Below are 15,000 nucleotides of genomic sequence, written 5' to 3'. Positions count from 1 at the left end.
CTACAGCGCTCGTGCCATGTACGGGTCCGAGTACTCATGGGGACCCAGGTTCGAATCCGGCCTGCGGTCATTTCCCAATCCCACCCTATCTCTCTCTCCCACTTGCTTCCTGTCTCTCTCCACTGTCCTATACAAATAAAGGCAAAAAGCCCAAAAAATATACTAAAAAAAAAAAAAAAAAAAAAAATGTTTACCCTATTCACCCCATAATATATTTGTCCATAGACTTATAATGGGCCATAAAGAGGGTGATAACACACAAACAGCACCTTATCGACCGGGTTGTCCAGGTTGTGATCCTGGCACACCCTAGATTTTATTTGTGTATCACAAGCTTTTGCAGCAGCCCATGTCTGATTTCCCTAAAAAAATGGGTTTCGCCCCCTTGGTAGTTTGTGTGTGAAGTTTTCCTACAAATAATTTAGAATAGTTACTGTAATAGTTTTGAATGTGTGTATTGCCAAAGAGTCTGTCGCCCCCTGTCGGTGTGAGCAAACAACTGAGTAGAACTCATCAAGACTTTAATATCTAACTTTTCTCTGGTAACTTGTGTGCGGAAGATGTTTTTTTCGACACGCCTTAATACGCTAAAGTAAAACATTATTTCTGTCTTTAGAAGCTAAACGGATATTTACGGATTGCTTTTCCGGTCTTCTTGTTTTAAAGATAATTGCAATGAGTCAATCCGTTTGTTTTATTTGATTATAAAATAAACCTCTGCCTGAGTTGGGTCCTGACACATGTTTATAAAATGTCTGTTAATTTTCATTAGGCCTACATTTACTGTAAGCAGTAAAAATGACATTCAGCATTCGCACATTTGTTAAACATTACATATGGGTCTCTTTTTCTTTTCATATGGCCTCATCTTACTGTCTCAATTGTGTGTTTTGATCTGCCACTATTTAGGCTCCATTATTTTATCGTGGCTATATGAAGAAAGATTATTAACATATACCGGATAGTAATGTTAGGCTAAATAGTTATACGTAAATAGTTAAATATTATACTAATGGTTTAGATTCGGCCAAACAGGAGCACAACTGTATGTGGAGACATCACCGACGAAGTGGGCTTTTCCCGAGCACACAGATTGCCAGTCCGCCCCTGCAGGCTGCGAGACGCTATTATGTATCCTTTCCAGCGGACTCATTTCGGGTTACGGCATCTCCATCAACTGATTGACCGGAGTGCCCGGTGCTCGTGTTCAACACCGGTAGTAGTTAGTTTCCAACGCGCAGTCCGGAGTTACGGGCAATGGCTGAATACAATCCCCTTGTCAACCTGCTTTGCTACATCTTTTTTTATTGTCCTCTCCTTTGACCCCCAACGTCCGGTAGCCTTTGAAATGTACGCGCACCTTCCGATGTAAATAACGGCCGTTAAGGCTGACGCGCCCTGACCCCTAGGCTATTTAGCGAATGTTCACCGGAGAACGCTCGAGGACTTTAAAGTGACTGGTTTGGTACAAATAAAAATAGACTGAAGGTTTTCTGTAGAGAAACCCACTTTATGTGATGCCAGTGACACCCAGAGGCGTCAATGGAAGTGACCATGGGGCATGCCACCAGCTGTCCGCTATCTGCCAATCTGGGTCTGGGTGAGAGATTATAGAGGCTGTTATCTAGGGGCGAGAGTAGAAGTGATCAGGAGGCCGCTCTGCATGCGGAATAGCCAGGTATAGGCACGTGGTCCATCTCGCCTGGTAAAATAAGAGCTGTTAAATGTTAAAAGTTGCATTTGGTGAATAAACTATAAATTCTTGAGTTTCCCCTTGGGGATCAATACAGTATCTATCTATTTATCTATCTATCTATCTATCTATCTATCTATCTATCTATCTATCTATCTATCTAAACTGCGTTTACTTGCGTTTAGCCTCCTCTACATCCCTGGGTACAGGTGTTTCGTCTCAGCAGTACCAGGGATATCCACATGTGTTCAGTCTCATAACTCGCCCGCTTCAGACGCATGTACCGGTGAAGTCACTAGATGATCCGATTCGGATTCAAAGTTACTGTACACGCGCCACAGTGTAAAGGTTCTCGAGCTTTATTGCTCCTGTTTGAGGCTATGCAGCAATAAATCCCCAGCGAATCACAGGTGCGCGCGCGCGCACACACACACACATACACACATACTCTCTCACACACACACACACACACACACACACACACACACACACACACACACACACACACACACACACACACACACACACACACACACACACACACGCACGCACGGACGCACGCAGGGGCGCTCCTGTAGGGTTGGTTGTAAAAGCAGACGTCACGGCGCGTGGGGAGACACTGACAGGTACCTGGCTGAGGTGTGTGTGTGTGTGTGTGTGTGTGTGTGTGTGTGTGTGTGTGTGTGTGTGTGTGTGTGAGTATGTGTGTATGTGTGTGTGTGAGGTGGGGTTTGTGTACCTGGTCAAAGTTTATCTCGTACACAGCAACACACCACTGATCTGGATGTCGCGCTATGTACTGGAGAGTTGTTCGGGTAAGATGTACATGAGTTACGTGAGTCATCTGCTGGAGAAGGACCCGGGACCGAACGGCACCACCGGCAGACCTCCGAGCTTAAACTTCAACCATCAGAACTTCCTCCCCGCGCCGCCACAGTATACCGACTACAGCCCGTATCATCACATCCCCGCGTGCTATGGAGCAGACCTAAATCACGGAAACCTCAGCGCGGGCGCGTGGAACTCTGCATACCCGCCTCCGCGTGATGACTGGTCCGCGTTCTGTCCCGGGCCCGGTCCCCTCGTGTCTAACCTCAGAGACGCGAGTCCCATCGCAGCACCCGAGCACGGTCTCGTGCAGTCGGTCGTCACGGTATCAACAGCTGGCCAACTGTCTCCGGACCCGCAGCGCGCGGACTCCTATCAGTGGATGAGGAAGAGCACGGCACCGGGAAACACAGGTGAGCTGCACGCGACTCTTTTCTTATTAGAGCTCGAGAGGACGACAGTTGAGATGGGAACGTCAGGAAGCAGGAATTCGTAACTTACGCACGAAAATACCACGATAAGAAATATGTACTGACTAATTACCTCTATTGGACATCAGTCAGATGTGGTCATTTAGCATTCAGACTGACAGAGGCCTGACAGAGGCCTCTCTCTCTCTCTCTCTCTCTCTCTCTCTCTCTCTCTCTCTCTCTCTCTCTGTGGGTATCTGTGAAGAGGTCTGTGTGTTTTAAGTGACAGAGATAGGCCTAGAGGTTTCTATAAGGAGATGTATTTGATTCCTAATATTGAGGAGAGAGATGTCAATGTCAATGTCAATTTATTTGTATAGCAACAACAGTTGACTAAAGTGCTGAAATGGACAGAGGTTCGAGGAGTGTGTGAATGTGTGTGTGTGTGTGTGTGTGTGTGTGTGTGTGTGTGTGTGTGTGTGTGACTGTGATGGGCTTCTGGTTGATGTGTTGCAGAGAGAAGGTTTATGTTCCTGAGAGTTATTTGTGTGTGTGTTTGTGTGTGTGTGTGTGTGTGTGTGTGTGTGTGTGTGTGTGTGTGTGTGTGTGTGTGTGTGTGACTGTGATGGGCTTCTGGTTGATGTGTTGCAGAGAGAAGGTTTCTTTTCCTGAGAGTTATTTGTGTGTGTGTGTGTGTGGGGGGGGGGGGGGGGGGGGGGGTGTTATCTGAGCCTGATCTGGCTGAGTAGCCATGAGCTACTGATAAAGCTGACAGTCCTCATGTGGGTCTGTGTGTCAACAGGCATCTCCACTATGTAGGCTGCAGGCGTGTGTGTGTGTGTGTGTGTGTGTGTATGTGTGTTGTCCTGCCCAACCCCAGCTGTGTATGGTCACACAGAGGTGCCGGTCACACGCTGCCACTGCTTACACACACTGTTGTAGAAGGTTCTGGACTCTTATGTCAGAACAGGAGAGAACACACACACACAGACAGACACACAGACACACACACCCAGAGAGAGAGAGAGAGAGAGAGAGAGAGAGAGAAAGAGAGAGTCACACTGCTCCTGTAGAGGTGTTTGGGCTCTGGGTTGTGGCTGGAGAACTAAGGCCATAACGGAGACCAAAGGTTCTAGTTTTTTGGGTTCTACTCTCTTATTAAACAGGGTTCTTGGGTGCTACTGTATATAACCATGCAGGCGTTAAAGAACCCTAATCGGTTCTTTTGATGGACCCTTCAAAATGGTTTAAAGTAAACAGTGCCGTCCATAAGTATTGGAACAAAACATGCTAAAATTCACTAAAAAGAGGAATATAAAATCTTGGAAATTAATCTTAATGCCTTAAATTAAAAAAAGTCCTTTAAGGACAAACATTTTCTTTGTGAATTAATAATATATAATAAATAAACGTTTTTTCCTTAAAATAAAGGGATCATACCCTGTACCCAGGGAACCCTTATGTTAAATTCCCATAGAAGCAGGCAGATTTCTTATTTTTAAAGGCCATGGATCAAATTATATGCAGTGTCTCACTGCGAAAAAACAGCAATGAATATAACTTTCAAGACCTTAAAGACCAAAGTCTCTAAAGTATGTGTTTCTGTGATTTTATACCTTAGTGCTGTTGTAAAAAATATTCACATGAAATAATCGTAATTATCGTGAAATCGTGATTATTCTTTAAATAATAATCGTACCACCAAAATCTCATATTGTGACATCCCTGCACGCTAGCCCAGCTTCTTAACCACTACACTACCACTGCCCTACACACACACACACACACACACACTACTACATGCTAGCCCAGCTCCTTAACCACTACACCAACCTACACACACACACACACACACCACACACATACGGCACGCTAGCCCAGCTCATTAACCACTACACTACCACCATCCTACATACAGACACACACACACACACACACACACACACACACACACACACACACACACACACACACTACTGCACGCTATCCCAGCTCCTTAACCACTACACTACCACCACACAGTGTAGGTTAGAGAACCATGCCTGCGCAGGGACCAGATTAGCAGTGCAGCCCCAGCCTGGCTCACCTGTAGACCTGGGCCCGTATTCACAAAGATTTTTATCTTAGCACTAAGAGTACTCCTAAATTGCGCTAAAAGATATCAGCTAGGAGTTTTCTCTTAAAGGTTATTCACAAAGCCTTTCAGACCTACTTTTAGTAAGGAGAAACGACAACTCCTAAACTAATAGTGAGTCTTCGTTGCTATGGTGGACGTCATTACTCATGCACGAGCTTGATTAAAGTTACCACCTTGATTGGCAGATGTTTATAACGCGGGAATGATGGCAAACCTCTCCGATGACGAGTTGAGTGACAGGTGTTAGGTCTTAGCTGGTGAGAATGCGTGCGCTATGTCAGGCAGGCTGTGAAAGATGGAAGATGATGAATAAATAGGCATAGCCTAAATGAATAAAGAGTAAAGCAAATAGCCTAGGCTTAATGAAACACTACACTACTGGAGCAGTATCTTTGCAACATGTTTTAAATTAATCTGTATGAAAACACTAGCCTACATTTGCAAAGAGGAGAAACGATTTAATTTAAACAGGCACAATGAGACGTTATGCAATGGTGGTTTTGGTTGTCGGTGGCATTGCATTTGCATCCTTAGTTGCAATGCACATTTATTCCCTTGCATGACAGCTCCTGCACTGCACGTTCATTTCAAAACATCGCGACGTGAAATGCCACTAAAAGCGGGTTGTGAATAGATCTTAGTGAGTTAGAAGTCCTCTCGAGTTCTTTTCGCTGTCTTAGACTTAGGAGCTCCTTTTAGGCTTAAAATGCTTTGTGAATAACTTTTAGTGAAAAAAATTAAGAGTCCTAAAGTTAGGAGTGACACGCCCAATATTTTAGGAGTTTCTCCTAAAATTCGCCAGTTAGGAGCTACTTTTAGCCTTAGAATTCTTTGTGAATACCTGATACACACTTGTGTGATAACAAGACAGCCCATAATCATGTTACATATTAACTCAGGAGCTCTCAGTGTGTGTGTGTCAGAGAAAGAGAAACACTCACACATAATCATATCTTTGACAGCAGACACATTTTTCTTACTATTGTCAGTAATAGGTCTCCACAGTTGTGTGTGTATGTGCACATGTATGTGTGTGTGTGTGTGTGTGTGTGTGTGTGTGTGTGTGTGTGTGTGTGTGTGCGTGCGTGCGTGCGTGTGTGTGTGTGTGTGGCCATGCATGTGCATGCTTGTGTTTCATTTAGTGACCTGAAAGTGACCTGGCATTATCATGACCTGATTTTTATATCCTTATGATCAGCCAAATGTGTGTGTGTGTGTGTGTGTGTGTGTGTGTGTGTGTGTGTGTGTGTGTGTGTGTGTGTGATTGTTTGTGAGGTGTGAGGATAGCCATAGAGGGCTAAGAGAAATAAAAATAATAATAAATAATAAATGCCCAGTTGTAGTGTTTTGGTTATTTATGTCTACTTGTTATTATTTGAAATAGTTTGAGGGTCATATCTGGTTGTGCCAGCAGCCTACTGGCTGAGGCTGAGGCTGTTCTTCACCTGTCTGTAGTAGGCTACTGGCTAAAACATAGGATGACTCCCCTTGATTCCCTTCAATAGTTGTATATAATATCATGTGAAATATTAAGATGACATCTAAATTAGGCCCATGTGATGTATTTAAGAAATGTGATGAACCTACAGTATATCACCTCTGCTAAGTTCGAAATGAGGTCCTATGTCCAAAATTCCAAAAGTATTCCTTTAATATCCCTGCCGACCTTGGTCCACTTACCCCCTATCTGACATCTCATGCACATAACCTGGGTGTCATTTTAGACTCCCACCTAACCTGGACAAGCACATTTCTTCTGTTGTAAAGACCAGTTTTTATCAATTAAGAATAATCTCCAAACTCAAGTCTGTTCTTTCATACAATGATCTGGAAAAAGTCATCCATGCCTTCATAACCTCCTGTCTAGGCTATTGCAATTCCCTCTACCTTGGTCTTCCTCTGACACTGGTGGCACGTCTTCAGATGGTCCAAAATGCAGCAGCTAGGTTGCTCACCAATACAAAAAAGCGTGAGCATATTACACCTGTCCTAGCCTCCTTGCACTGGCTCTCAGTCCAGTCAAGGATACAATTCAAAACACTGCTTCTGGTTTTTAAGGCTCTTCATGGCCTGGCACCCAGCTACATAGCTGACATCATTCATCCCCATGTAGCCCCCAGGTCCCTCAGATCCTCCAGCCAAGGCCTCCTCCACGTCCCACGGTCCCGGCTAAAGCAAAAAGGTGACAGAGCCTTTTCTGTTGCCGGCCCCCAGCTGTGGAACCAACTGCCACTTGACATTAGAAATGCCCCCTCAATAACCCTTTTCAAATCCTGGCCTTCCCTGTGCGTTAATTGTCTACCCTGTTATGTCTGTGATTAAGTGTTGTCTGTTGATGTCATCTCAGCCTAAATCACTGTTCTGTATGTATTTATTTGTTTATCTATTTTATCCTATTCTGCACAGCAAATCAAAGTTAATCCATTAGGCTGCTTTCCATTTCGCATAGGCTCAGCTGTATCTAAACCAACTAAAGCTTGAATGAAATCTTGTAAAACCATTTAGGCCTACTTGTTTTAAAAATGTATGGGAAGTGAAATCACACATTAGTAGTTCCCAACCTGGGAATAGGGGTGGCCAGAGATTGCAGGGGCTCCGCACAATGTTGCCTGGGCTGAGGTTGTGAGATTACCAAAATTATATTTAGGCACATTAAATATTTAAATTCCCAATAACACACCCAGTTGGATAATCAAAACTCTGTAAAACATATTTTGTTCCACATTTAACTTCATGTAGCTATTTAGGCTTTGGTGTTCATCCCCGGACCCCGATTGCTGAATAAAAAAACGTCTTGTGTGTGTATGCGGGTACGCCAGTTCGAATAGGGGGCCCTGGCTTGTCTCAGACACAGGGGGCCTTCAAGGAAAAAAGGGAAACACTGGTTTAGATGGTTTCATCTCGAGCACACATGTTATTAAGAACGCATGAAAAGATGTGGTCACTTTTAAAAATGTGGCCAGACTGACTGGGAAAGCAAGCCGCAGACAGATCATGGCATTCACTGGTCAGCAACACGCTGGAGAGATACAAATAAACAGATCAACTTTACGTAAGGCCTGCTATTGGCCCTAAGCCACTTGCATATAGGGAGATCCGGCCCTGAGATAATATATCTTTAGACCATCATAGAATTTAAGTGCACAGCGCACACACAACACACCAATGCACACCATGCACAGCGCACACACAACACACCAATACACACCATGCACAGCGCACACACAACACACCAATGCACACCATGCACAGCGCACACACAACACACCAATACACACCATGCACAGCGCACACACAACACACCAATACACACCATGCACAGCGCACACACAACACACCAATACACACCATGCACAGCGCACACACAACACACCAATACACACCATGCACAGCGCACACACAACACACCAATACACACCATGCACAGCGCACACACAACACACCAATACACACCATGCACAGCGCACACACAACACACCAATACACCCCATATTGGTACACACTCCTGGATCTGTGATAGTCAACTGAGATTCCTGGGTTGACTATCCACACACACACACACATACACACACACACACAGACACATACAAAACTGGTTCTACTTAGCTGGAGCTAGTGTGGCCAGGCAGCTAAAGGCTGGCTTACATTGTACGATTTTGGTCTGTTTTAACAGTCGGCGACTAAATTTCCAAAATCGGGCGGAAATCCTTGGGAGTTGTACTGGAATCGTGGCGCGCTCCCGTCAGCTAAATCGTTTAGTGTAAGGTGCCAATCTTAGCTGTTCTAGTTTTGCCGTTACGACAATATCAAACATGTTTGATATTATCGGAAGTCTTTTCAGTCGTAGCTTATGCAAATAGTGACGTGCACATTAAAAACCAATAGTGACCTCGCTCGAACACCAAACAGGAAGTGGCAAAATAGGCGACAGCTGTAGCCTATATGATTATTTGTTATTTAATTTCTTATAAATTATTAATCTAATTATTCTACGTGACAGAACACCTTAAAGCTGTTAGGGATGTCACACATGAAACAATGCTGCAGAAACGCGAAAAAAAACTTTGATATGAGTAGGCTATCATGTGAGTTCCTGTTAATGATGACGTGTAGCCTATTGCACGATGGAAATAATTTGAAGGAATCTAGCAGCAGTCTTGTAAATAGTGACCCACAGTCTTTGCAAAATCCTAATCTGAGACTGGCCTGTGACTAGAAACTCAATGAATTGTCTTTAGATGTGAGAGGGTCTGAGACAGTAGTCTTTCAAAAATCTTTTCCAAATCTTTGCAAAGTCTGTCAATGTAAGGTAGGCTTTAGATGACGGGCTTAAATTGCATATCAGCAGCAGCATTAGTAAAAGTGAAGCTAAATCTGCTGAGGCTTCCCAGCAGATATGATGTCTGCACACACACACCCACACTGAAACCTCCACAGCATAACACAAAACACATGATAACACCCTTTCATATCACACACACACACACACACACACACACACACACACACACACACACACACACACACACACACACACACACGCACACACACACACACACACGCACACACACACACACACACACACACACACACACACACATACACATACACACACATACAGTACACACATACATACTGAAACCTCCACAACATTATAATAACACATCCCCCTTTCATATATTGATCAACCACTTTAATGCACACAGACACAAACACACACACACACACACACACACACACACACACACACACAGGATGAGGATGAAATGTGGAGAGGAAATCCTGCAGCTCTGTGGTGAGTTGAGGCCCAGTTGCCCAATCACAAGACGGTGATGTCATCAAGGTATCTATAGCTGTGACACCTGTTGCCATGGAGACCGCGGGGCTAGGCCCTCTGGTGAAAGATTTTTTGAAAAGCTAATAGCAGAAGCCAGTGAGTCTGATGACACACACACACACACGGACACACCCCGCCCTCAAAGTCCACTCCTGGAGACACAGAGTCACCTGATAAGGCTGACAGGGCCAAGGAACGGGGGCGTGTGTGTTTGTGTGTGTCTGTGTTTGTGTGTGCATTTCAATGTATGTGTGTGCACTTGAATGTGTGTATGTGTGTGTGTGCACTTGAATGTGTTTGAGTCTAGACATCACAATATGGGAATGTTTCTGGCGCACTTGTTTTTAAGATTTAAGAAACCTTTTAACATCATGACACACACACACACTCTCTCTCTCTCTCTCTCTCTCTCTCTCTCTCTCTCTCTCTGCATCGGGAACGTCTCTTATCTCCCAGTGGCTGCAGTCAATGCAGCTGACAGCCCATCAAAACTTCACTGGATCAATACCATTAGAGACATTAACTCAGTGTACCTATGGCGTGTGTGTTTGTGTGTGTGTGTGTGTGTGTGTGTGTGTGTGTGTGTGTGTGTGTGGAGGGTGGGTGGGCATAGGTGCAAAAGGTTTTGCAAACACATTTCCTGATAATTATTACCCCCAAATTGGTTTTGACTCCACGGGTCCCAACAGAGAGTGATGATGATGATGTGCAGGGTGTGTGTGTGTCAGCATTAGGTGTCCTGGCAGGGTGTGTGTGTGTGTAGTCAAGTACAGTGTTAGTCAGGTACTGGTTGAGTTTGGATGGAATGGAGTTCTTCTGATTGCCTGTCTGTATATTCCATATTGGTGTCAGGTGGAATACTTAGCAGGCGTGTGCATGTAAACATGTACAATATTGAAAGATTATAGTACATGTGTAAACACTTGCATCAGACAGATTCTTTAGAAGACAGCTGATCAACCATCTGTTTTCACTTTTTAAAGGATATTTTTTGGGGCTTTTTATGCCTTTAATTGGACAGGACAGTAGAGAGAATGACAGGAAGCGAATGGGAGAGAGAGCAGGGGTGGGATCCGGAAAGGACCACGGGGCGGGAATCGAACCCGGGTCGCTGGCGTGCGGTGCAGGTGCCCCAGCCAGTTGCGCCACGGCTGGGGCCTGTTTTCACTTTTGAATGGAGTCCCATTGCAAGAAGTGACCAGACTACTTGTGATATGAAAGACATGAAGAAGAAGCACAAAACCCATTCTCCTTGACAGCAGTCTGTTCTAGTTGGCATCGGTCTGTTAATAAAAAATGTCAGACCTCCGAACCTTGGAAATGCCCATTCAAGTGAATGGAGCATCCTGCAGCATTATGAAGAGCCGTGTGATAATGACATATTATATATGATAATGCAGGTGTACTTAGACTGGTAAGACACATACTTGAATGCAAGTATACATGATGTTGATCTGTGTGTGTCTGTGGTGCACTGCTACGGTAATGAAGATGATTGCTAGGGTATTACTAGGACATTGCTAGGGAACATACGGAAGTTATATGCCCCAATATGTTGTTGCTAAGGTAATCCTGTTGGTTGCTAGGTTGACATTATAGAGATGATTGCTAGGCTGTTGCTAGGGTAAATAAGAGGGTTGCTAGGGCTTTGCTAGGGTAAATGGGATGGTTGCTGAAGGCGTTGCTAGGGTACAAATGGTGGTTGCTATGCAAACAATGTGGTTGCTATGCTGGTTGCTGGTCATCATGTTGGCTGTTATGCTGGTTGCTAGGATGACATTATAGTAGTGGTTGCTAGGGCATTGCTCTGGTAATTGTGATGGTTGCTAGGGCATCACTGTAACTGGTATCTTAATATTCTAGCAACAACTTAGCAGCCACCTTTATAATGTCAACCTTGCAGCCACCATAGCAACTAACATGATTACCTTAGCAACCACCATAGCAATCATGTAATTGTGCCTAGCACCACCATATATACCCTAGCAACGCTCTAGCAACCAGCCCAATGACTCTAGTAATGCCCTAGCAACCATCTTAATTATCCTATCAACAACCTAGTGAATACCTGATCAAGCCCACTCTTGTAGTTCCTCGGAGATGCATATGTGTGTGCGTATGTGTGTGCATGTCCATATGTGTGCGCATATGTGTGCGCATATGTGTGTGTGTGTGTGTGTGTGTGTGTGTGTGTGTGTAATCAGGTGTGTAGGGAAGACGTGCACTAAGGATAAGTACCGGGTGGTGTACAATGTGTGTGTATTCATGTGTGTGTGTGTGTGTGTGTGTAGGGAAAACGCGCACTAAGGACGCGCACTAAGGTGTGTGTGTATTCATATGTATGTGTGTGTGTGTGTATGTGTGTGTGTGTGTGTGTGTGTGTGTGCAGGGAAGACGCGCACTAAGGATAAGTATCGGGTGGTGTACAGTGAGCATCAGAGGGTGGAGCTGGAGAAGGAGTACCACTGCAGCCGCTACATCACCATCCGCCGCAAGACCCAACTGGCACAGGGCCTCAGCCTATCAGAGAGACAGGTGGGTCACCTCTCAACCAATCACAACAGCTCTCACAGGGCCTCAGAGAGACAGCCTATCAGAGAGACACATGGGTGTCCCTCAACCAATCACAACAGCTTGCACAGGGGCTCAGCCTATCAGAGAGACAGGTGGGTCCCCTCTCGTTCTCTAGGGCTGTTTCTCAAAGTCGAGGACCCTCGTGGATCCGCGCTTGGTAGAACTGAGCCCTGTGGAGGCGAGGCTTCTTCTTAGCGTGCAAAAAACGCACAATGGAACAGACTAGTGAGAGTGCATGAAGCTTCAGGTGTGTGTTCTTGAAAACCATACCTCCTGCACGCTTCGTTTTGAAAAACAATCAATGCACCACTGTCATTCTCCTATGTCAATAAATTAAACTATACATGTTTGATTCATTCGCTCAAATAGACCACAGAGCACCAACCATTAAGCAAGTGATTGTAAAGAGAGAAGTGTACTAATTAGCTTGTAGTCGCTCTCATTGGAAAAGGTTGAAATAACCTTCAAATCGCCTTCTTTACATGATTACGCTGGAAGAGTTCTAAGTTCTCAAAATTAACTGAGCCCATACATCATTTAGGCTACTTTCCATGGTGACAACAAGACAAGGTTTACATTTAAATACACAGCGACAATAAGACAATGTTTACATTTAAATACACAGTGTACTGTTTAGTACAGATTTAAAATCCTCCATACATGTGCACACAGAATGGTCCTCTACTGCCATCTATTGCTATGGTGTGGAATTTCACTTCATATGAGCGCTCAGCCCTGTAGCTTGTATGCTTGTGTGTGTGTGTGTGTGTGTGTGTGTGTGTGTGTGGGCTATCAAAAGGAAAGTCTAAACAACTGGCAAAATTCTGCTCCATATCAGCTGTGATAGGCAGTCTTGCTGTGCGGCGTAGACAATGCTTTATGTACCCTTGAATGTCAAAGCTGTATTATCTGTGAGAATATTTGAATCGTCTCTGTAAAGAAATTTGATTGGCAGATTCAAATAAAGAAATCAAATGTGTGTGTGTGTGGCTGAGATAGGGGCTCCAGATGATATTGTATGTGTGTGTGTGTGTGTGTGTGTGTGTGTGTGTGTGTGTGTGTGTGTGTGTGTGTGTGTGTGTGTGTGTGTGGTGGTTGAGGTGGGGCTGCAGTGAGGATAGACAGCTCATCTAGATTGAGTATTGCAAGAGGAAATATGACATGGCATTACATATGAAAGAAGAAGTGAGAGAGGGAGAGAGAGAGAGAGAGAGGGAGAAAGAAAGAGAGAGATAGGGAGGGAGGAGCAGAGATACAGAGGAGAAGTGTTTCCTGTCAGGCTTGGTGAGTGTTATTTGTGTCCTGGTTAACGTTAACCCTGTGGTGTGCAGGAAGGGAACAGGAAGAAGGCCATGTTTGGCTGTGTTCTACTGAAGTGTTTTTTTTGTGTGTTCTATTGCAGTGTTCTCTGTGTTCTACTGCAGTGTTCTCTATGTGTGTTTTACTGCACTGTTCTCTCTGCAGTGTTCTCTCTGTGTAGCCTATTCTACTGCACTGTTCTCTATGGCTCCGTTCGAATCGGGAAAAACTGCTGCCTTCTAAGATATCTAACTAGAGATATCTAATTTTAGATACCTAATCTAAAAAGGCTAATTTTCTAATTCACACCAAAGATTCCCGACGCGACGAGACTGAGTTGCAGCGGTGTGAATTAAGGCCTATTCGGACGGGATTAGTTTTATGGGGTGACATGAGGTAAAGTAATAATTACCAGGGAATTTAGCCCGGTCCGGACGCGCAGTGTTGTATAGTAACGTAATAATACTTCAAGTAATAGTAATAATACTTCACTACCATACTTAAGTATATTTTGGGAGACTTTGTACTTTACTTGAGTTTTTTAAATTCAGATTACTCTCACTTTTACTTCACTGTATTTCCAAACTTAATTGCAGACTTTTACTCCAATACATTTTCAATGTGCCATATAGTTACTTGTTACAAAAAAAAAGAAAAGAAACAAAATGAAAAAATGACTCTACCGGTGACTTCAACGAAGTCAGGAATGACTTGTCTAGGCATGTTTGCACTTGCGCATGACGGTACTCCACCTGTCAGCTTCAGCAGAAGGCAGAATAGAAAGCTTCACAATGGAAGAAGACGAGATGGAAACAGCAGCTACGTTGGCTACAAATGAAGGGGACCCTGATGATGAGCACCCCTGGCCATATTTAAACACAATGTTCTCTTACGTTAATGTGAAAGATTCATCCTATCGAATGAAGTGCGTCTTATGCCTCCCAAACAACGTTGAAATTCTATCTTACAAAAACACATTGAGGCATTGTCAGTCTTCTGACTACTTGTCTTTTTCCAGGTTTTAAAATGCTGGATAAACTTTGATTAGGCCTATTATTAACATTTACTTGTACTTTTACTTTCATTACTTGAGTACATTTAATTGAACATTACTAGTCATACTTAAGTGCAAGAAATTCCAGATACTTTAAGACTTTAACTCAAGTAACATTTCAGTCGGTGACTTGAACTTTTACCAAAGTCATTTTTTGGTAGGGTACCC

At 44.1% G+C, this 15,000-nt stretch overlaps 1 protein-coding gene across 1 annotated transcript in view; it reads left to right on the top strand.

The window, feature by feature from the left end:
• Window positions 1-2,477: 2,477 nt before the first annotated feature.
• The window catches only part of LOC134095331 (homeobox protein CDX-1-like), a 13,863-nt gene continuing 1,340 nt past the window's right edge, over window positions 2,478-15,000 (top strand). The window contains exons 1-2 of the mRNA XM_062548782.1: window positions 2,478-2,934; window positions 12,295-12,440. Of these exons, the coding sequence (XP_062404766.1) occupies window positions 2,478-2,934; window positions 12,295-12,440 (603 nt within the window). The remainder of the gene's footprint in view (window positions 2,935-12,294; window positions 12,441-15,000) is intronic.

This window comes from Sardina pilchardus, chromosome 11 (assembly GCF_963854185.1).
Source record: "Sardina pilchardus chromosome 11, fSarPil1.1, whole genome shotgun sequence".
NCBI classification, from domain to species: Eukaryota; Metazoa; Chordata; class Actinopteri; order Clupeiformes; family Clupeidae; genus Sardina; species Sardina pilchardus.
Note: the sequence above shows the minus strand (reverse complement) of the source record. Positions and strands in the feature narration are given on the sequence as shown.